This window comes from Akebia trifoliata, chromosome 14 (assembly GCF_017979445.1).
Source record: "Akebia trifoliata isolate Shusen 1 chromosome 14, ASM1797944v1, whole genome shotgun sequence".
Lineage (NCBI taxonomy): Eukaryota > Viridiplantae > Streptophyta > Magnoliopsida > Ranunculales > Lardizabalaceae > Akebia > Akebia trifoliata.
In genome coordinates, this window is record NC_141388.1 from 30,069,421 (window position 1) to 30,092,578 (window position 23,158).

The 23,158-nt window shown below is 34.2% G+C and overlaps 1 protein-coding gene across 2 annotated transcripts; it reads left to right on the top strand.

Annotated features, from left to right (window-relative positions):
- The first annotated feature begins 186 nt into the window (after positions 1 to 186).
- Positions 187 to 16,922, top strand: LOC147386711 (Cation efflux family protein). 2 transcript variants are annotated; one of them, XM_086422377.1, is made up of 11 exons: positions 187 to 1,079; positions 3,197 to 3,305; positions 4,940 to 4,979; positions 7,496 to 7,572; positions 11,087 to 11,175; positions 13,194 to 13,263; positions 13,421 to 13,459; positions 14,219 to 14,366; positions 14,462 to 14,551; positions 15,468 to 15,606; positions 16,655 to 16,922. In XM_086422377.1, exons 1-10 carry the CDS (start codon positions 647 to 649, stop codon positions 15,567 to 15,569), a joined length of 1,197 nt encoding a protein of 398 aa, XP_086278503.1. In that variant the 5' UTR covers positions 187 to 646; the 3' UTR covers positions 15,570 to 15,606; positions 16,655 to 16,922. The 2 variants fall into 2 exon arrangements, with proteins under 2 accessions (XP_086278503.1, XP_086278502.1); XM_086422376.1 differs by having other exon boundaries at positions 16,658 to 16,922.
- The last annotated feature ends 6,236 nt before the right edge of the window (positions 16,923 to 23,158 follow it).

Genomic DNA, 23,158 nt, shown 5'->3' on the forward strand with positions numbered 1-23,158 from the left:
TCAAGTTTAAAAATCATAAATTGTCCAATTTTTTTTAAATCAGATTTTGTGGGGTTAAAAAGTTGTAGAATTGGCTGATATTTGTTGAGAAGACAAAAACAAATAGGATATGGTGTGGGATGCCTTTATTAATTCGTGGGGGTGTTTTTATAATTACCCAACTATAAATTACAGTGTTCGCTTCTTCGTTCCTTCATTTATTCCATCCCAAAAGCGCGGAAACGTAGAAATTGTGTGTTGAGAGAATCTACTGGTCTCGGTAGAACCCTAAAAGTTCCAGACGTTTGTGCTCGTTTATTAGTCCTTCTCTGATCCAATCGAAGAAACCCTTATCAAAAGATTCGAAGTTCGATCGGAGTAGCTTTTGCTGCTGATTAAAGTTCTTTGTATAAATAATAATAATTAAAAAAAACAGTTTTTTTTCCTTATTTTTGGGATTTAATTGAAGTTTTATTGTCAGTTTGAAAATTAAGATTTTGGGAGAAGAATTAGGGTTTCTCCCTTCAATTTCTGGATCTTTCAATACTTAACAGTAGGCAGGCCTTGTTCTTACGGAGAAGAATTTGATTTGGTTTGATTTTTTCTTCACAACTTAGATTTTAATTCATAGAGAAATTAGGGTTTCTGGTGCAGAAACCAGTCTTTAATGGAGGATCCAGGGATTTCAAATGAAGCTTCTTGGAATACTACGTCTCAGCAACCATGGAATGGAGAATTTGGATTTGGTGGGAATGATCGAAGATTCGCCTTCTCTCGCCAATACTCGTTCAATCAATCCGCCGAGCCTCATACACCAATCTCGATAATTTCGAATAATTCTATTCGGCCTCTGCTTTCTCGGAGTGTATCCAGCATTGATATTCCACCAGCTGTTTATCCCCAATTTGAAAATGAGAAGTTTTTGTTTAAAGAGGGAATTGGTTCTCCTGAGAAATTTTCAATTTTGTTGCTTGGGTTATCTGTATTTCGAGTTATGAGGTCGGGCAATCGGCCTATGAAGAGACTATCTTTGATGATCTCGCTCAACGTGGCTTGCTCTACTGTAGAATTATTCATAGGCCTTTTAACGGGTCGTATAGGTAAGAATACTAACCTTTCCTTGCTTTAGTGATTATGCTATTATCTGAAAATTCATTCTGTGTGATTGAATATGATTATTTGGTGATTAAGTATAGAAAGAATTTAAATATAGCTCTCAGATTCACATATTACAGAGGCAAAATTCGAGAAAGAACAATTGACCAGCCTTTCTACCCTTGCTTATTTGATTATTGAGCACTCCTTCGTGGAATTTTTTTTCTTTTTGGGTGTGCCATGACTTCTCTTTCTATTAATCTGAAATTGAGCTGTCATAGTGTGCTGTCACGTGCACTTAACACTATAGTAGTGTAGTTTGACATATTTCCTTGAAATATACCAAAATATTTTGTTTCATAAGGACCGGAAAAAATATAGAAATATATATATATAATTAACAACTATATTTACATCTCCCGGATGCCCATCCATTTTACAAGATGCAACGGCATCTGGTGGTGTTGTAGAAAAGATTGAAAAATTGAACAGCATCCGGGTGGCTGTGTAAAAATAATACAAACAGATTTTTTTGGTTAGTGTATATAAGAGATAAGATGGGGAGATCCATTAAATTTAACTGTTAATAGTTATAATATACAAACTCCAATGGTACTATCTTATTTTTATAATTAAAATATAAAAAAATATTATAGAAAAATAGGAGACTTGTCAATAATATGTGTGGTTATGACTTCCTTAGATTTTAATGAAGATTTTGTTTTCTTTCTTAGCAGATATTGGTACTCATGGTTATGTTTCCATGCTTAATTCTATCATTTCGTAAAAGTTTTAATTCATATTTCCGGTGTTGTCCCATTTTATGTAACATATGTGTGTTCCCAAGAAGAAAAAATAAAATTACACAATTGAAATTTAAAACCTTGCTTTGCACTAATGTATCATGGAAATCTGCATTACATGTGTGCACACTAACACCTTGGTACACACAGAACACCTGTGTGTACCAAATGCTGAGCGAGAATTCTGGCTTGACTCGTAGTTGACCATTGAATTCTTCAAATAGAATTAATAACTGACCTGTTAATGGGGCCTGATGTGGAATTAAGAACTTATTGGATTAGATGTTTTTATAGTTTGCTTGTGAACCTTATGTGACAGCATGTGATCGAATTAATTTAAAAACATTAGGAGTCAAGAGAGATTTATTCAGCACCGATTCTTGGGATTTGGATTTTAGAAGGAATTTTAATGATTGGGAGCTAACCGAGGTAACATCCCTACTTAATCTCTTAAAGGAAGTTCAATTCAGGGAAAACGATCAGGATACGAGGGAATGGGTCAAGGCTAAGGATAAGAGATTCACAGTTCGATCTTTCTACAAGGCTCTTCTTCCTAGATCAGAAATTTCTTATCCAAAATCTCTCATTTGGTCAGTTCTTATTCCTTCCAAAGTGTCCTTCTTTGTTTGATTTCTCTCTTTAAGGAGGTTTCTCATTTTAGATAACCTTATTACCCGTTAGTGGATCACTCCAAACTTTTGCTCTCTATATATGAGAGATGGGGAATCTGTGGATCATACTTTAGTTTATTGTTCTTTCTCTTGAGGTGTTTGGGCTTCTTTTCAAATCTTGTTTCAGATGAATAGGGTTTTCCTAAAACCTTCTTTTTGTTGGTTGAAGGGTGGGCTTATAATATCTTCTCTCGTAGAAAAAGACACCTATGGTCCATTCTTCCTTTGACCGATGCTTGGGGTCTTTGGAAAGAGAGAAACAACAGGGTGTTCCAGGTCAAGGAGAGTAATGCAAATACGGATTATTTGGAGATTTTAGGGTATATATTTCTTTGGGTGAAGTTAAACAAGGAGTTCGTTGGGGTGTCTTTTGGGGACTTTGTGTTTAGATGGGATAGTCTTTGTAATTAGTTGGTTGGTTTTTTGGTACTTTTTGTTTTTCTCTTCTTTTAATATTTATAAAATCTTCATACTTATCCAAAAAAAAAATATATATATTCAGCACCAAAATCCAAAAGTTCCAGCAATCCTTGTCTGATTTTTTTTTATAGTATTTTTCCTGTTCTTTGGATATGATGATTTTTGTGCAAATGTTCTTCATTATAATTAATTTTTTGAAATTCTTTAGTTTCTGTTCATTTTTTTCAGGCTTGGTATCTGATGCATTTCATTTGACATTTGGTTGTGGGATCCTTACTTTTTCCTTATTTACAATGGCTGCTTCCCGAAGGAAGCCAGATGGAGCTTATACTTATGGGTAAGGCCAGAATACTCTTCTTATTTATTTAGTTTTTGATAGACCAGAATATTCTTCTTTATTGTTGGTCATGTGGAGTTTTTTGTTTCTTCTGAAATTATTGTGCAAAAATCATATAGAAAGTTCATTTTGATGGTTGAACCTTCTAAATGCTCAAGAAGACACCAATTTGTTATGGGTCTAAACATGTATCCGGGTTATAATATTAAAAGTAGCAGAATTTTTTACTATAATATTAACAAATTTTGTTAATTTATGATCTGTAGGAGTATCAAATTTAGGTTTTGACACTTCTTCATCGAAAATCATTTTTCTCTATCATTTCGTGTTTTCTTTCTCATATTTCAGGTACATTATTATTACATATGTTTAACAGCAGCAGATCTGTGGCCTTATGATTACATTTTTCCAATATTTATTTGCTATCTTTCAAACTTTTTAGGATAAAAAAACCAAAAATTTGGGAAACCCCCCATTTCCTTTCTGTTTGATAAGTAATTTTCTTTCTCTAGTTTGCAAACAAACATTTTTTTGGTTTGTACATTATATTTTTTATGAAAATTTAGTCACTTAATTGAATTTTGTGTAATTAAATGACGTCATCTTTACCAATTAATGATAATTGTTGTCACTCATATTCCCAATCTTTCAAGTTTTGCATATGCTAGTCCAAACAGTTGTTTTTTGTGACAATGAGTTATTACTGCTCGAATCATCCATTTTAAATCCTCATCATCAAAGCTTCGTTCTGAAAATTTGGTCAGTTCAACAAAGTCTATTTTCCAATTCAATTCTGTTTTAAGCCATGTCTTCTATTAAACCAAGTCTCACTATCCCAATCCATTTTCTTTTTGGTCTTCCTTATTTGTTCCATTTCTTCCTATAATGCCTCTGGGGTTCCCCAACTTCTTGGCAATTATTCTCCGAATTTTCTAAGTTGGCATAATTGTACAGAATTTCTCCACATCAAATTAGTTCTAAACTTTATCTGAGTCAAGTATAGGACAAAGTCCAAGTTTGCAAACCTCTATCTGGGCTGCAAAAGCATTCTAGAGAGGTATAGGTTTATTACAGTACCTGATGTATGTGTTTACTTATCTATATAAAAAGTGTTTACTTTGGAAACCTTTCTTTTACAAACCCCTGTCTCGGGCTGTAAATACCATGAGAATTTTTAATATTATAATTTGATATTGATATTGGAACTTTACACAAGGAAGCTCCTCAAACTTATAATGATGTGAACTCTTTTCACCAAAAGTTAACATGCTATAATTGGAATGTGCTATAATTGCTTTGAGTGTAGATACAAGAGTCTTCAAGCAGATCTGAAGTCTATTTATGGGTGAAGATATGGGTAGGAGTAGCTGCATGTAATATGATATGGGTGTCTACATGAATTGGTAAGATTGAGACAAAAGGCCCAGATGAGTTTTGGAAGTGCTTGCTTCATCTAATCACAAGGGACAGTCTATGAATTATGGCATTATGTTGTTGTTGTTTTTTTTTTTTTTTTTCACATTGGTACTGATCTACAAGGAATTAAATATTTATGCTTCACGCTATGACACTGGGAGCACATTTGAACTCTATCACGATTGGTGATTCCTTGCATTTCCATTCTTTTATTTCAGGTACAAAAGGCTAGAAGTTCTATCTGCTTTCACTAATGCTGTAAGTACTTCACATTTCTCTCCTATTTCTCTGGTGGTATGAATCATGAAAACTGTATAAGTTTTTTTGTTATATATATATATGTATGTATGTATATACGGTTATTTTTAATAACTTATTATTGTATTAAACTATACATTTGCTGCTAAGTCTTGTAATTGTAATGCTTTGCATTGGACAATTCTTGGTCTAATGTTTTTATAAGTAAAGGTGTGGATGACAGGCTTTGTTGGTCAAAAGGATTTGCGAAGATAATGCATGTGGTTAAATAGTGAAGAGTATGGTACCTATGAAAAAAAGAAAGAAATGGTTCAAAATTGTGAACAATTGGCATGCATGAGAGGATTGTCACCAAAGGGAAAATCGTTAACTAAATAAAAAATTACGAGCTAAATTGAAGGTTGCTTAAAGGGGGGATGGTCATGAATAAAGTAAAGTCTATAGTGTCAATAATATGGAAGAATTGAAAGGACAATTTACCATTGTGGTGGCTAAAATTCGGTTAGACATACCAATCTCCCTAGACATCTCATGTCAACATCTGATCATCTTCTAAATCTAAATTGAAGGTCAGCTGTAAGTTGATTGACGTTTCATCTAAACACTGTATCCTAAAGCTTGTACTAATGAGGTTCTACAAGACAACCATTTTGATCCCCAAGTTGTTTTGAGACATATTATTAGATGAAGAAAAATATAATTTTGATGTTGAAGATATAGTGATTTGGTATGAAGTCATCAACTGTATTAGAGACTGGAAAAGTTCTTGAGGGAGTCTAAAGGGAAAAGTCATTGATGGAAAAACTTTGCCTTGGAGTGATGAAGTCTGTAAGACCATTCAAGAAAAGAGATCGGGGTTCAACAATGGGCAACAAATGATGTGGGGAAAACTTTGAAGAATATATCATCAACAAAGCCTTATACCAAAAATTCGGGGTCGGCCTAGAAGTTAAAAAAATGTGTTAGAAATGAAGTAATGAAAGTATTGAGGCCAAACTTGAGGCATACGATGGTTTATTTGATGGATTGATACAAGAGGGTAAGAAACATAGTTCTAGTTACTAGCATAAATGAGAAAAGCTAGAGACATATGTTAAGTTAGATACATTAATAGGTCGAAGATTAAATAGTTTTGGCGAGGAACAAGGAAAATAAGGAAAGGTGTTGGATTTTTGTTATAAACTGTTCTATAAATATCACATAAGGGGCATAGAGCTAGAAGGAAATATTAGTTTTAGGGGACCATAGGACCTTCAAACATATGTGGGACTATACATTGCTCCTTTTGAGGAAGTTTGGGCACATTTTCTTTCACTGTTCCATGTTTCTTGGTGCTTTCCAAGCTCGGTTCTCTCTTTCCCATTTTAATAAAATACCTCCTTTGCTTATAAAAAAATGAAAGTTTGATAGTCAAGAAATATCTTAAAAGAACTCTTTTCTTATTAAGGTTTAGTTATCCATGGAGATGGAGAGATTGTTGAGAATGTGACTTGCAGAATTGGTGGTTGGGTGGCTAAATTAGAGGGATGCTTCTTGAATATTATGTAAACGACACATACTGATCAAATTAAGGAAAGTTGTTATGAAAATAGTAAGGCTATCTATGCTTTATAGTTTTGAGTTTTGGGTTGTTAATACAAAATGTTCACAGCATGAGTGTAGCAAAGATGAGCTTGTTAAGATGAATGAGTGGTGAAAGACTAGGAATGATAAAATTTCTACTGGGCAAATTTGGACTAATTTTGGAATATCCCGCTAGGAGATAAAATAAAGCAAAGTTGATTGAGATAGTTTGGAATTGTACAAAAGAAGACCAATGAAAAACCAGTTAGGAAAATTTTGTTGCAAGTTGAAGGCTTTAAAATGGTGGGAGGAATCCTGAAAATGTCGTGGATGGAGGAGGTAGTATGAGAAGATTTGTAGAGGCCTTGACTGAAGATATGACTCTAGGAATGCCATAATAGGATGTGACCCCAATATTTGGGATTAGTCAGGATGATGTTTATGCAGCATAAATAGAGTTTATGTCACCTGAATGTCAATTACAAGAAACTTAGTGCCTCATTGGAACTTATACATGAGAACGTCGAGAAGAGGTTGGTTGTGCAGCTTGTGCTATATCATTGTTAATTCTTTGTATGTTCAGAAAGTTATAGGATTAATCTGTGAAAAAGTAAAATTATAAAGTAATAAGAATTGCATATATATTTACATTTGGACCAGAGATTGTATAATGCAAAATGGGAATTGGTTAGAATTACAATGAGCACCTTTCAATATGGGGTACAATATGACCACGGGATCCTAGAATCAGTGGTCACAATGCATGCTGGCATGGGTAGGCTGTCCAAAATGGTTCATTTGGAAACATGAATTAATACATGCCAAAATTTCGAGCTACTCTCCAATTGATAACCTCTTGTATCTGTCAATGGTATCGTTTTCTTTTTTTGGCTGTTATTTTCATTTTCATGGCTAACATATGAATGTTTTGCTTGTGCTACATGTGTAGACAGCTGTTTCTTTTGTTCATGTCATTCTCCTTAGCAGTGGAAGCACTTCATGCATTCATACAAGATGAATCTGAGCACAAGTAAGTACCTCATCTCGACTTGGTTGCTACTTTCTGCACTGTTAAGGATGTGTATTGGAAATTTTGACTAATTTTACTTGGTTTCTATGATAGGGCTCTCATATAAGCTTTATATCACCAGACATAAAGTTTAGACTCTGTCCTGCATTGCTATTTTTAATTTTTACACATTAGGATATTGTGCCATGGTTCTGTTTCAACTATATGATCTTATTTGATTTAACCGTGACTTTAATACCTGTTGAAGGTCAATGTAGAAGCAAAAAATGTTTTCCATTGAGACGATGTTTTGTAGCTTTGTTTCGCTAGATAGTTTATTAAAGCTTTTTGACAAGGCACAAGTTTTTCTTTATGCACAATCCTCTCTCTGGCTTCTCTCATATTTCATCAGCTGGATTGCACTTTGGCTTGGTTGGACACTTCCAAATGGCAATGATAGGATCGGCTTTATTGGAATCATACCTTCCTTGCTACATGCTTGAGGACACTGGTCTTACATAAGAATTTTGTTGTTTACAGCAAATCATTGGGATGTAACCATTGGCTATATTTTTGGCTTTTGATCGGTGTTCAAAAGTTGAAGCAATTTGAGCTTAATACAATGCGGATGGTAAAATGACAACATAGGGACTGATTTTTTGTTGATTAGCATCCTTTTAGAATGGTTCTTGTTAGGTGAAGTGGCTTAGTGATGCAGGACGGTGAGGGGAGTAAATAAAATTTAGAGAAATAGAGAATTTGGTTTAGAATTGGGTTAAGGATTTGGGCGGCAATAGAAAAATTATTTCCAAAATAGCAATTGACTATATGTTGAAATGTAAAACACAGTTTTCCAATTACACCATTTTGAAATTACGATTAGTGGAAGGTTTAGGGTATTTGGATTTTCACATTTTGAAATTACAATTAGGAAAAAATTTAGGGTATTTGGATTAGATTTGGAAAATAGATTAATGAAGTAAGGGTTAAAGAAAGTGGGGAAGGATTAATGGTAAAATAAAATAGGGTTTGTAGGTTTCAAGAATCAATAATCAAGAAATAAGATTCAAGAAAGGGGTTTCAAGATTCAAGAATCCAAGACTTCAAGAAATTAAGAATCAAGAAATCAAGAAATCTTGAAAAACCAATAAAACAAAGTTTATGGGTTGGGTTCTTGAAAGGATTATAGGGTTCTTGATGGTTTCTTAACCACACACAAATAAACAAAAAAAGATAGAGGATAAGAAGAAGATTAAAAAAAGAAAAATGATATTTACCTTGGAATCACTCCAATGATTTCCGTGGTATCAATTACATTGAATGCACCAACATTCAAAAGAAAATAGAGACTTCTGTAATTTTGTTTATTCCATTTATTCTCCGTCAATAAATCCTAATACAATCTGTAAATAAGGAAAATCAACTAAGAGTTCTAATAAAACTAAAACACCTAAATTTTGTAATTTTTTCTCTCCTAAATTTTCAACCCTAATAAACTTAAATAAAACGTATCCTAAGGCTACCAAACTACTTTTAAATATTATACTAAGACCATAGGCAAATAAAAAATGAAAATAAGCCCCAAAAATATAAAAATAAAGTCCTAAAACAATTCAAACCTTAAAAAAAAAACTTAATCTAAAAGAATCTCGACAATAAATCTAGACCTAATTAAGTGAAAACCTAAATAATTACACATTTTTCGTTGGAACCCTTGACCGTTGACTGGATTTGTTTTCCACATTACTTAGTAAGATCCTCTTAAGAAGCTTGACTCTAGGTAGAGGTGATTTAGAAGCACGGTACTTCAACCTTCAAAATTTTCTTTTCATGTGTTATAAACCAGTGTTTTTAGAGGCGTGTGAGGCTCATGCCTTGAGGCTTATTAAAACGCCCTGAGGCATAAGGTTGAAACCTTAAAGCAGCTAAGGTTTACGCCTTAAACCACAAGATACCTAAAAGGCATATGCCTTTTGTCCAGGGCACACACCTCACATTATTTTAATTTTTTTTAAAATAATGCATTTCTTCCTTATTCTTCATATTATTTTCTTGTTAGTTTACTTCTTTTTTATTATCTGAGTAAGACATTGGAAGTTTCTCTCTCTTTTTTTTTACTTCTATTTCGTTGTTACTTCTAGTACACAATATAATTTGAACACTTATAAATGAATTCGAATACGAAATAGTAATATATATAAAGAAAATCGTTGAGTTAAGGTGTTTTATAAATAATTTTTGTACAATTTAGTATTATACAAATGAAGTTTGTGAAAAAAATAATATTTAATTATATTTTTGTAATGAATATAAAATAATTAGTTATTATAAAGACTTTCAACTATTTTAATACGAATATTTCTATCTAGCTAAAATATAAAGTATTAATATTTTATATTATTATGGATTAAAAATTGAAATTTGATTGAGTGGATTTGAAATATATAAATATGCAATGGCTATCCTAAGCTTGAGATTTTATATTATATTATTTATTTAAAAACATCATGCATGTGAGGCTTACACTTTATGCCTAGAGAGAGGCATACGCCTCGAAGCATTGGCCAACTGAGCACCTTGCCTCACGTCTTAGCGTCTGAAAACATTGTGATAAACAATCATTTTTATTGAAGGAGCACCATAACTCTCATTCGCGATGAGTATTAAACTCTCAATGATACTTTTGATAGTTTATCAATGCCATTTCATTAGGAAGTGTCAACTCAGTTGTTTCTTTTCTTGCTGTATAAGGACATGAAACCTTACGGGCTTTGTATTTGGGGTGTAAACATCCATTCATGGAGAGTTAGATTCTTGTTACACAATTATACTAAAGTGCATCATCATCATCATCGAAGCCTTATTCCAAAGATTTCAGGCTGGCAATGAATCCCGTTCCTCCATTCAGTTATACCCAAAGCCACATCTTATGTTATTAAAAGTGTATTCATATCCACTTCAATACATGTTCTTTTGGGCTTTGCTCTCACTCTTTTAGAACCTTTAATTTGCATATTCCTTTTAGATGGGGCTGTATTCAGCCTTTATTGAACTTGCCCAAACCATCTCAATGGCTTTGTTCTCAAATGCTTTCATTTCTAATTTCATCTTTCCTAGTATTTCCATTCATCCATCTCAACATCCCCTTTTTTGCTACAGTCAATTTATTAACATGATGTTTCTTGATTGCCCCACATCTGACTCCATAAAACATAGCTAGTCTTATTGCCATCTTATAAAGATTTTCCTTTCTATGTGATTGGTATGCACCAGTCATTGCACTCCAGATATCTAAAATTTGATCATTGTTGAACTTTATGTAATGTTAATGCTTTTGTATGTCAAAAAGCACCGTAAAGTAATAGAACTCGACTAGTTTTGCTTTCCCTTAAAACTTGACTTGTTTATCATTTGTTGCCAGTACAGAGGGATTATGTTAATATTGGAATGTTTGACGTAACATTTTTATGAATTTAAAAAGAAAATAATTTTATGGCATTTGTTTGATCAATTTGTTGATGGATATCTACTATAGGCATTACTTGATTGTGTCGGCGGTGACAAATTTACTGGTCAATCTGATTGGTGTTTGGTTCTTCCGGAACTATGCTCGTATTAATCTTGGTAAGTTTCTTATGGAAAGTTCTTTTAGATGTTCTAATCATTCACTTTGACTTAATTTTTGTTGATGGATTGCCATGGCACAGTTATTAGTCCGTGGGTGCTATTTCACTGCCATTTCCTTGGTTTCTTGGTTTCAATTATAACCATAGAGAAGGTGCCACCTTGGTGAGGTGGTGGAAGTCTGTGTGTCGTACGAACGTAAATTATAACCATAGGAACGTAAATTATAAAAGCAGGTGATATGGTCTTGACACAATAGTGAATACAGAATTTAGACATAAAATTAAGTATCCAATGTGGGTTTGACACCCACTTTAAGCATTCAATTAACAAAGGATGCATTCCAAAAGGTGAACTTCAGCTATGGAATGAGGTTCAGAAAAATGGTATCCCACCATATTTCTGAATTGATATAGATATAGCACCCACTTTGTGCACCTTTTCTGAATTAATTTTCTATACTACATTTCTGAATTAATTTTCTATAAATTTCTCAAGTGGAAATTTATCTGCTTTTAGTCACCAATGCCACCATCATTATGTTAGCAATGGGTGTTTAATGACTTGAAAGCATGACCAAGGTCTTTACCAGGTTTAATGCATTCATCATGGAAGTTAGATACACTATAAATTTACATAGAATAGCATTTTCATGATAGTTCCTAAGGTGCGAGCTTGTACTTTCGTTAATTATTATTGAACAAGTGCAGAAATGCGGGTCAATTTTCCTGATTCTGTAGTTAAACAGAAGACATGGTGCTAGAATTGAATAGAGGGACAGGGTTCATTAAGCTGACCCAAAATTTTGGGATAAGGCGTCGATGATGATGGTGATGATTCTTACCTCCATACCCAGATATGACTGCATTGAATATTATTATGGCTTTGTACCTTGACCAAAAGCCAATGCTGTTTACACTTACAAAAAGTCCAAAATGCCCTTGGATTCTTTCTCTGTTCTCCCTCTATTTCAAAATTTCAGTGTTGCAAAATCTTCGGAAACTCATTTTTAACTTATCGAGACCCTTGGGGATAGGGGTCTGGCTGCAACTGATGCCCGAGCAAGATCCTCGTTGCAAACGTTGATGCTGTGGCTGCATAAGGAGACACATCCATCCCTAAAGGTCTTCCCCTCAATCTATTAGACTTAGATTTAACGAGATTTAAATGGGTTTTGTTGGGAAGGACAGATCTCCTGCTCCTACAATGGCAGAACTTCAATCCATAAGAGAGAATTTAGAGGTCTTATATATGAGAAAGTACGTCGAAGTTGGGAGGAATCGAAGAAAATGTGGTGGATAGCAGGTCCTATGCTTTAGTATTCGTTAGCAATAGTTTCAGTAACTTTCATTGGGGCCCCATGGAGCATGTTTCCATTACTATTGCTTTGATGGTCATAAAACCTTTTCATATGGAGTTCTTGTAAGAGGAGAGTATTTTACAACTCTTGGTTCTCATTTTTCTTCTCCTTGGGTAATTGGGTTGTTTCTAATATACCCATTACTATAAACAGTTCATGAGGTTTATAGTGAGTATTGTTACAAACTAGCTCGAATGTTGAATCTTTGAAACAGCTCAAATCTCCGACGCTGAATAGCTAGGAATGCCAACGTTCTCACATTTTTCGGGAATTGGGCTTATCTTCAAAGACTGCTTTTGCTAGTGGAGTTGCTACTACCCACAACAATAACAAGATCACGAGCCAAAGCAGTGTTCTTTTTTTTCCCCTTCCCTTTTTCTTCTCTTTTTTTCATTTTTTGTTTGTTTTTGTTTTGTTTTTTTGTTAAAGAAATAGAGGGAAAGAAGATAGATAGTTACGTTGAGTTTTGATCAAGGAACGACGACCTAATCTTGCATTTTTCGGGGTGTTGCCCCAATTTTGGACAATTTAAGGGTTTTTTTTTTTGGGGAGGAGGGGTTATCCCTAGAACATGGAAACCCTATAACTTCTCTCCTGTGTATTTTGATGATGATATGTATGATTAAGTATTCTGATGATATTTTGTGCCTGCTTGCAGTCTACCGTAAAGCTGAAGATATGAATTTCCACTCGGTTTGTTTGCATGTTCTTGCAGATTCTATTCGTAGGTATGGAGTGTTCTCTCCCTCTCTCCCAAATTTTCCATTTAGACAGTTCCTCTCTCTCTCTCTCTCTCTCTCTCTCTATATATATATAAAATTTTCCCCTTTCTAGACTCTTTATTATAGATTAATCACAAATTGGTGTGTTTCAATTGTTTTTCAGTGCAGGTTTGATTCTGGCTTCTTGCCTTCTAACCCTTGGGTAAGTCCTCACTGGCTGCTGCATTTATTTTAGGATCTGTTTGGAACTAGTGTGTCTTTTTTACTCTCAATTCGGAATGCACATGCACAATTTTGAGCTGACATGTTGTGTGTTTGGAAAGCTGCGAGAAATTCAGTGTAAAGCTGTGCAAATATGAGAAACTTCTGTTTGAGTTTGTGAAGAAATCCCACTCTGCAACCTCTTGGCTGGCCGGTGGAGGGAGGGTAGTGGGGGGAGTAAGTTTTTAGGAGTTAGTACAGGTTCTTTTGAGCGTGAAATTAGTTGTACCAGTTGTGCGTAAAATGTGAATCTGCACACAGATGCTCATGACTCAAACATGCCCTTAGTATTGATGAACCTCTTTTCAAGGAGGGGAGGGGAGGGGATTTTTTTTTTTTTTGAGTGTAGATTGCTTGAAATTAGTTGTCTCAATCATGCTTAAAATGTGAATCTGCGCTTGTGTGCTTGAGACCCAAACATGCACTTAGTCCCGATGAACCTCCTTTTAAGGGAGGGAGGGAGTCTATGGATGTGAGTGCAGATTCTTTTGAGTTTGAAATTAGTTGTCCTGATCGTGCTTAAAATTCCAAGCTGCCCATGCATGCTTGTGACTCAAACATGCCTTTAATATTGATAAATCTCAGTTGTGCTTACTATGTGAATCTGTGTACTCATGTTCACTTCCCAAACTGGCTCTTGGTGTTGATGAACCTCCTTACAAGGTTGATTGTCTGATGTTTACCTATTTTCCATTTTCAGGGTTAAGAACGCTGAAGTATTGTGCTTGGGAATGGTTTCAGTTGCAGTGTTTATGCTTGTCACACCGCTCTTTAAAACCACAGGAGGTATCTTACTACAGATGGCACCCAACATACCTTCCTCAGCTTTGAACAAGTGCTCAAGACAGGTAATTATACTTCCCCTGGGTTTTGTTTGTTTTCTTCTTTAATTATTTTAGCTGACTTTCAACCATTAAATTAAGTAATCATTTATTCTGTCTAGATTACTGCTCTTGAGGATGTTTCTGAAATTTCTCAAGCTCGGTTTTGGGAATTGGTACCTGGACATGCTGTTGGCTCACTCTCAATACAGGTAAAATACTGCAAAAGGCTACAATTTAGGCAGTTACATTTTTTCCCATTGTTTGCCACTGATTTCCTTTCCTTTTTACATCTTTTTATATCATTACTACTATAATGAGAGAGGGCTGAGTAGAAATGGTTCGACACCAAAATTTGGATCTGATAAATACCCCACTTTTGCATTTAAATTTAATACAATCAGGGTCATTTTGTTAAAAAAAAATCTAGAATAGTATGGTTAGTTTTCAAAATTACAAAAATATTCTTTTACAATGTAATATTCAAAAGCCCTTTAATATTTTCAATTAGAAATAGGCCCTTATGATACACCTTCTAGTGTGTGTGTGTGTGGTGTGAAGCGTTCAAAGGCCCCAAAGAGAGCCAATCATTTTTCAAATATGGGTTAGAAGTTTTGGAATGGGCTGATTTTTTGTGAGGATGATCTCTATGGTGAGATCACAAAAAATCAGCCCATTCTGAAGCTTCGAACCCCATCAAGAGTGGTTTACGAATAGTTGACAGTGCATGATTTGTTGACTTGTAAACTGGGGTTAGAAGTTTCAGAATGGGCTGAATTTTTTTTTTTGTGAGGATGATCACCTCACCATAGAGATCATCCTCACAAAAAATCAACCCATTCTGAAACTTCGAACCCATTTATTGAAAAATGTTTGGCTCTCTTTAGGGCCTCTGAGGTGAGGGATCAACTCTCCTCAAGTCTTTGCCACTTAGCTAAGTGGCACTTTCACCTTCAATATACATGTTTTTGCATCAAAATCTTTGGGATAAGGCTTTATTAATACATGTTTTGCATGTCATGTTGTTGCGGCATCATGTTGGTGTGCGCCCTTGCTTGCAATTCATTGCTTGCTCTATATGAAGGGCTGTTATATATACTAATAATTTTTTGGTGGATAACTTTGCAGGTAAAGAAGGGGGCAGATGATCGCTCAATTTTACAATATGTACATGGTTTGTACCATGATCTTGGAGTACAGGACCTGACAGTTCAAACTGACCATATCTAAGCTGCCCTTCTTACTGGCTTCTCAGATGGTCTGCTTGGTAAGTGAAGCTTATGATTTGAACCCAAAACCACATAATAATAATAATAATAATAATTGTAGGTCCTTGAACTATGCTCAATTTGGTCATTGGTCTTCCTTTCAAGTAGTGATGCTTGAAACTCATATTATGTGGTTGCTCTGCAAAGATGCTCCGATGACCAAGTCAGTCTCAAATTTGGTAGAGTTTCCACTTGAAATATTGTAAATTTCTCGTGTCATCTATGGGTGTCAGGTCACGTGGGCTAAACAATCATGGCATGCATGTGGGGTGTTTCTGATTTTTTTGGGAAACATGCTTATCCACTTTGTGCTTAGAACTCCGAGTCCTTTACCCATCCTTAGGAATATCATTGTCTAATTCGTATCTGTTACTTGAGTGACGAGGATGGGAGTGTGCTTTGTTTGAGAGTGTCCCATTCAGCACCGTGTCGGGTTCATTTCGGTTTTCTCCTGTGTCTTTGTCGGTGCAATCAAGGTTTCAAGTTACTCTACTGGAGAGAAATATAAATGAGTAGGGATTAAGCAAAGTTGGAAGGACTTACAATAATAATAAATGAAAGTTGACTCATATGATTTGGACCCATTCAACAATTGTCGATTTTAGCTCCAATTAAAAGAAATATATAAAACCCAAAAGAATGTGGCTAGAGGTGGTGAAAGCAGACACAGATACACTTTCAACAATGGAAGATGGATATCTGGAGTCTGGACAGAGTGGAAAAGATGAATAGTACACACACATGGATGCGGAAAAAACTTTGAAGCGGGCAGCCCTCTTCAAAATTTCGGTAGAACCTCTTGGATTACATGTGACATCTCCAAGGAGGTATTCCAAATGTTGATGAAAAAGTAGTGGTGTGAAATAAATAAAAGTCACATGTAATTTTGATATGAGGGTTCTACGAAAGTTTGAAGCGGGCTGCCTGCTTCAAAATTGGACTTGGCATGATGCAGGGATGCCCACGCACAAAAAAGTATTTTGGTAGCCCATAGATTGCTGTGCTAACCAGTTAAGTTGTTCATAAGGTTTTATTTGGTGGTGTTAGTAGGTTGATGGGCGCACAGATGTCGTTGGCTAGAGTGAGAGCTGTTAGGACTTGCACAAGTTACTGTTCTTTAAACTTCAAGATCTGATCCTTGTAGTGTATTCATGATATTAGCGGAAAAAAAAAATTAATTTATTACTAAACAGTGGATCATTCAGAAACTGATGCGCTCAGTTGCTACTCTTAGCTGTAACCAAACATATTTACTACATAGAAGCTGATGAGAAAAAAAAGCCACTATAAACCATGGTTTAGAGTTTTTTTTTTTTTTAAAACCATTTTGAGATGTTTGATCTACATGTCTATGGGCTGAGACAAAATTTTGATCTTGAAACATTATCTGCTTCTGGATTGTCTTGGGTGAGAGAGCTTCTGAAATAATGCTTCACGACTTTGTAAACCTAGGCCTTGTTTGGTACGAGGCAAATAGTTTGCAAATGCAAATGATTTGTTGGAATCTAATTTACAGACATTTGGTTACATTCTGATTTTTTTTTTTTTTTTTTTTTGCATTGCAAATTATTTTGCAAGAACATCTTCAACCCCTCACAAATTTCAGCAAATGGTTTGTAGCCCAAAAAGTTGTGTAAAGGTTTTGCATTTACAAATGATTTGTATGATACCTAGTTGAAAACCATATGCACCATGGTTTAGAAAGTTGTTCAAGATCGAGATGACTTGGGCAATTGCTTGAGTCGTCATTGACATTGGGTCGTCGTAGACCTGATCTGAGATGACTCGGCTGTATTTTAGAAAATAATGGTAATGTTAATAAAAGCTTGATCTAGTCAATCAGGATTTTTGAACGATTTTAGTATTTCTCATCTATATAAAGAAGTATGATTTTTATGACAATGCTTCTCAGTCTTCTAATAAGATAATTACAGATGTTAATAAATAATATTAAACTGAGTTGAATAGTTTATCTCGTCTTGTTGTCTTGTCTATTAAATCATATTCCCTATTACAATATTCATAGTTACGTCTTCTATTATCAAGGGTGTGTTGTTCAACTATTGTTGTTAATTGGCTTTTGTTAAATAATAATAATTCATTTGTTAGTCGTCAATACTAAATTCACCTAGTTGGTATTGATTCTATTTATCCTACAAGGAAACATCTTCTTCTCTCAATTAATATTATATCATCTACAAAAAAAATACATACACCAAGATACATGCTTGCTCTTGAATATATGTAGTTACTTTCTCTACAACTTAAATAAATAAATAGACTCAACAATTGTAATTGGAAACTCATTCGTTACCTCATGACTCACACATATGCAAGTGAAGCTCGAGATCCGGTGGGATTGTTGAATATTGCCAGTCAAAAGTAAGTCCTAAAAAATCAACTGAGTGTTGAGTGTAATGGCCATGGCCTTCCTCCAAGAAGGGAGAGGTCTTGAGTTCAAGCCTTCTTGTTTGGCAACCCACATGGATTTATTCCGGGATGAGATATGATTCTCTAAAAGGCCAATTGCCTCACCCTTACTTAGTTGGGCTCATAGGTTGCCAAATTAAAAAAAGAAAGAAAAAAATAAAAAAGTAAGTTAAATGTAGACACCCCAATTTTCATTATTGGTGAATCTCGAACAAATTCTCCTGAGCCATATTAAAAGAATAAAGCATCGGGGACCAAGGATGGGTGACTATACATCTTTTCTGGCCAATTTCAATTGGAATGTAAGCTCATCCATCCCTATCCATCCAATGTCATGCTTTGCTTGCCCTCCCCAAAACTGACCTATTCTCACATTGGATGGAGAGAAAAAAAAAAAAAAAAATTTTGCTAGGTGAACACACCAGACAATGAAATTAATTATGATGTTTGGAGTGCGGATAACCATTCAACTTTTTAATGACAGCATCCGTTTGTCGTTTCATCTTCCTCTCAAAAGTTCTTTAATTTGAATTTCTATTTAGGTAAGGATCGCTTTCTGAATTCTAAAGGATCTGATTATGAGAGATTATGATTGAGGATCTGAACATTTTGGGTGATATCTTGATAGACCATATAGTAAACTGTTTATATCTAAATGGTTCGTCAAACCTACCGCACTTATAATATTTTTTAGACTACCCAAACTACCATTTTCTCATCTTCTTCACATGGGTTTTTCAATGATAGTGTGCAATCATTTCTGACGATTTTTGACAGTGAATGATGAATGCTACTCCTAATTCTGAATATTTAGATGTATTTTTCAATCTATTTTGATGATTTGTAATAATTCTTTAAAGAATTTGTTGTAATGTTTGATTCGAGTGTCCGTTCCACAATTATAATATATATTTTCAGGACTTCTAGAAGATTTATCTAGCATTGAGGTCAAAAAAATAAAAATTAAATCACATTTACAATGTCGAGTTCAACATTTTTATTGTTGTGATCAACAATTTTATTGTTGAGATCGACAAATGTTGAATTTGACAATACAAATGTGATTCAGTATTTTTTTTTTTTTTTGACCCCAACGCTAGATATATCTTCTTGAAATACTCAAAACACATGTATTATAATTGTGAAATGGATACTTGAATTACATATTACAATAAAAATTTCAAAAAATTTAGAATCCCAATTTCGTTCATCATTCTTTTTTTTGTTATAAATTGTCAAAATAGATTTTTTAAAAAAATTCATTTAAATATTCAAAATTAGAAGTATATCATTCTCTATATATCATTCACCAAAAAAAATCATCACAAATGATTGCAATCACTGTTGAAAAACCCAAGTTTGTGAAGAATATGAGAAAACGGTAGTTTGGGTACTCGAAACAAATATTATAAGGGAGATAGGGTTGAGAGATCATTTAGATATAAAATATTCACTAATGGACTAGTAAGATACTGTGCAAAAGTCAGGGATTATTAAAAAAAGAAAACCTCTCACAAAGTCTATTAAGTAATTTTTCTTAATGTTTTTTATTCAGGGTGTCATTATCTTTATTTGGCATGATATTTTTTAATTTTGTGAATGAGTGTATTGTAAAATATGGTGTGGTAATATAAACCTTCTTATGGAATTGTGGAATCAATTTACACCAAGTTGAGTCATAATTCAATAAAATTCTATACTAAAGCATCAAGTCCGAGGGCCCATATACTCTCTGTGACGTGGTCCCAAGGTTCCATTATTTACCATGAGAGTGTCATGCCAACAACATCTCTCTCTCTCTCTCTCTCTCTCTCTCTCTCTCAATGGTGAGATCCTGATGAAAATAATCTCAAATACCCCCTTCAAGTTTTGAGGAATTTTTAATATCCCCCTCAATTTTGAAGGGATAGCCTATGTTTACTATAGTTTAGTTGGTCCAGTCTATATGGGGTAGTACCATAGACCGAATAAGAAAGCAGCTATATTGTCACACCAACTTTTACTAAGAGCACCCAAAGATGTGATTTTATATGAATTGGGGTGCTCTTAGCAAAAGCTGGTGTAGCAATAGAAAAAACCTTGACTATTATCCTCTATGTGAGGCTAATTAATCTTCAACCTCTTGCCGAAAGCCCTTCATTTCCCCTTAAAGTATCATCATCTCCAACAATTGATTTATTTGACAAAATCATATGGGATATAAAATTCATTTAGTCTCTTCTCATTAATTTAGAGGATGAAACAGAAAAATAATTAATCAAATCGAGTGGAGATCTTGTCACAGAAGGGGGAAATTTTTTTTTTTGGCAAGAGGTTGAAGAAGAGGGTATTTTGGTTACTTTTTATTTATCTATAAGAAAGGACTATGGTCAAGGGGTATGGTTTCACCAAAACTGGTGAGGTGTATCTAAATTACCCTAATCTCTTTTGTATGCAACACATAATCTTCGGCCCATGGATCTATGAATATTCAATGTCATGAGCATGTATGAATCAAGAGAGATTTTGATCCTAGGCAAGCCAAATATTAATGTGTGTCCAATGATAATATGGATTCAAGTTATGATATTTGAAGGATGATTGAGCTTGATTCTTGGGTTGATTGACCGTCTAAAGTAGGTTGAAACATCGTCTTCGTCATCAAAGTTATATCTCAATATTTTGAGTTAACAAATCTTGTTTTTCTATTCAATTCTATCGAAAGTAATGTCTCTCTTTATTTAAAGAGGTAGTGTAGTTTGACATGTTATGGTGGTCTTGTAGCCAAAGCATTAGAATTTCTTGTTCGGACAGATAGTCCCGATTAACAGGGGTGAGGCAACTGGCCTTTTAGAGTACCATGTCTCACCTAAATCCCTCAAGTACAAGTAATAGCCCACAAACCACACATACCAAATTAGTCCAATTAAATCCCTCTAAATGGCCAATGAGGGGACTTGAACTCAAGGCCTCTCCCTATTTAGAGGGAAGCCTACCCTATCCCCTACGCTCATTGACTAATGAAAAAACATGAAAATCCAATTGTTGAGATAAAACATGCAAGCAGGAAAGAAATTGGAAGCAAGGATTTCGAGAAGAGGTTGGATATGAGTCTACTAATTTTAGTCATTTTCTTCATATATCTCATAGAAGACAATGGTCAAGGGGTATGTCATCAATTTAAATCGTAAGGGTATATCTAATATACACCAAAATCCGAAGGGATATGTAAAAAATTTATGGGTATTCAAACTTCTATCATGGGCAAATTGATAACAATAGAATGTGAAGGAATTGCTTCAAGCTTCAATTTATGTGAAACGAAAGGGATCAACATTTTATGGTACCTTTTAAGGTCGTTAATTTTATTAAGATATAAGTTTGAACAATATGATAATGTTTTTTTCTGGGCTCCTTTGTACTGAGATTGAATGTGGGGATGAACTGTTTTATGATTCTACAATCTCCAAGGAGGTGATTTAATAAAACTAATTTCTAGGTTGATAATGTATACGTGCTCTTGAATATCTAGAGTAAATTATTTTTTAACTTATTCTATCTCATCTTCAATCTAACTTTTTCATGTTTTTATAGAAAACCTTTGATTTTTCTACTCAAAATTTTTATCTTCTACTTGGTATTTTGAACATCGAAGGAGATGGAATCTTGAGGTTGAATGCAAGATTAAAAAAATATAATATAATATAATACTAGACGTTGAAGATGATTTGTTTTGAAGAGAAAAATCAAGGGTTTTAGCTAGGAGTTGAAGACGAGTGTTTAGGTCATTTTATATTGGTCTTCTAGAGTTGAATAAGGTCAAGGGTTATCTCAGCAGTTTTATAACATGGGTATCTGAAATATTCACCAAAACATGAAGGGGGTATATCTAAATCACTCTTTCAATTATCTTACTTTCAATTACTTCCAAAATTTGAAATTTTCCTATTAGTTGTTTTGGAAGCAGAGGAAACAAACAAAATTATTATGGTCTTTGGATGATTTTTCTTTTTGCTAGGTGGGGTTAGTGGTAACAATTTACTGAATTAGTATATAAGAAGGGTTCAAGTGGTCCTTTATGAGGTCTTTGGATGATATAACCAAGTATACAAGTCAAAATCATCTATAAAAAAAAGAAGAAAATAACAAAATATTCTAACCAAACGAAGTTGGAGATTGTGTTGGGGTTTCTTAACCTCTTTAATCTCAATCTGGGGTTTTGTAAATAATCAAAACTTCTGAATAAACATGTTCATCAATATAAATAAATTTTAATATATCCTTACTTGCAATTTGTAATCCTTTTGCTAACAAAAAAAATTTCCTTCATATCTAGAAGGCAAAACTGCGACCACAAGATCAAAGATAGGAGAGCAACCCCAGCCCTTTCATATAACACTAGAGCGGGGACTACTGTTCCCTACATTTATACAAGTTTGACACTCCAAGTTCCCTTCTTATCAAGGAGACTTAGAGATGGGGACACACCACTTTTCTATGTAGGAGTGGAAAATCTATACATGACTCGAAAGCGATATAAAGTTAGTGGATTTGGGTTGAACCTAATAGTGTTCAGGTCATAATTTTTATCGATTATTCTAACCTAATATTTAATCAGGCTGTGTCAGGGTTAGAGACATTTACCCATTTTGATCCTCTAATTATTGTGTCTTGTTGAAGCGTGTACTACAATTCTACCCATAGATAACCCATTTAAATCATGAAATATAGGTCAAGATAATTATATATTGTCTTGACCCACGTACAACACAACTTGGCGCTATTTAGGAGTTCATAAACAGGTCACAGTAGGTTATAATCGTGTTGTGCATGTCAACATGATACGATCTAATCTATATATTTATTGGAAAAGTTATTCAGGTTGTGTTGTGTTACACTGTTACATGTTTAATAAAGAATGGGACGGGTATGGGTTTAAGGTTTTGACATGGTTATTAAATGGGTGGGGTAAATATTGGATAAATTTTCCAAATACTCTTACGGTAAGAGTATTTGAGGTAAGAGTCTTACCTCAATTTCTCAACACAACAAAAACGTGAATCTCTATTACATAGCTAAATGGACCAATTCCATTCAAAGTTAGGCTAGCTTGACTAACTTACATTTCAAATCTCACCAATG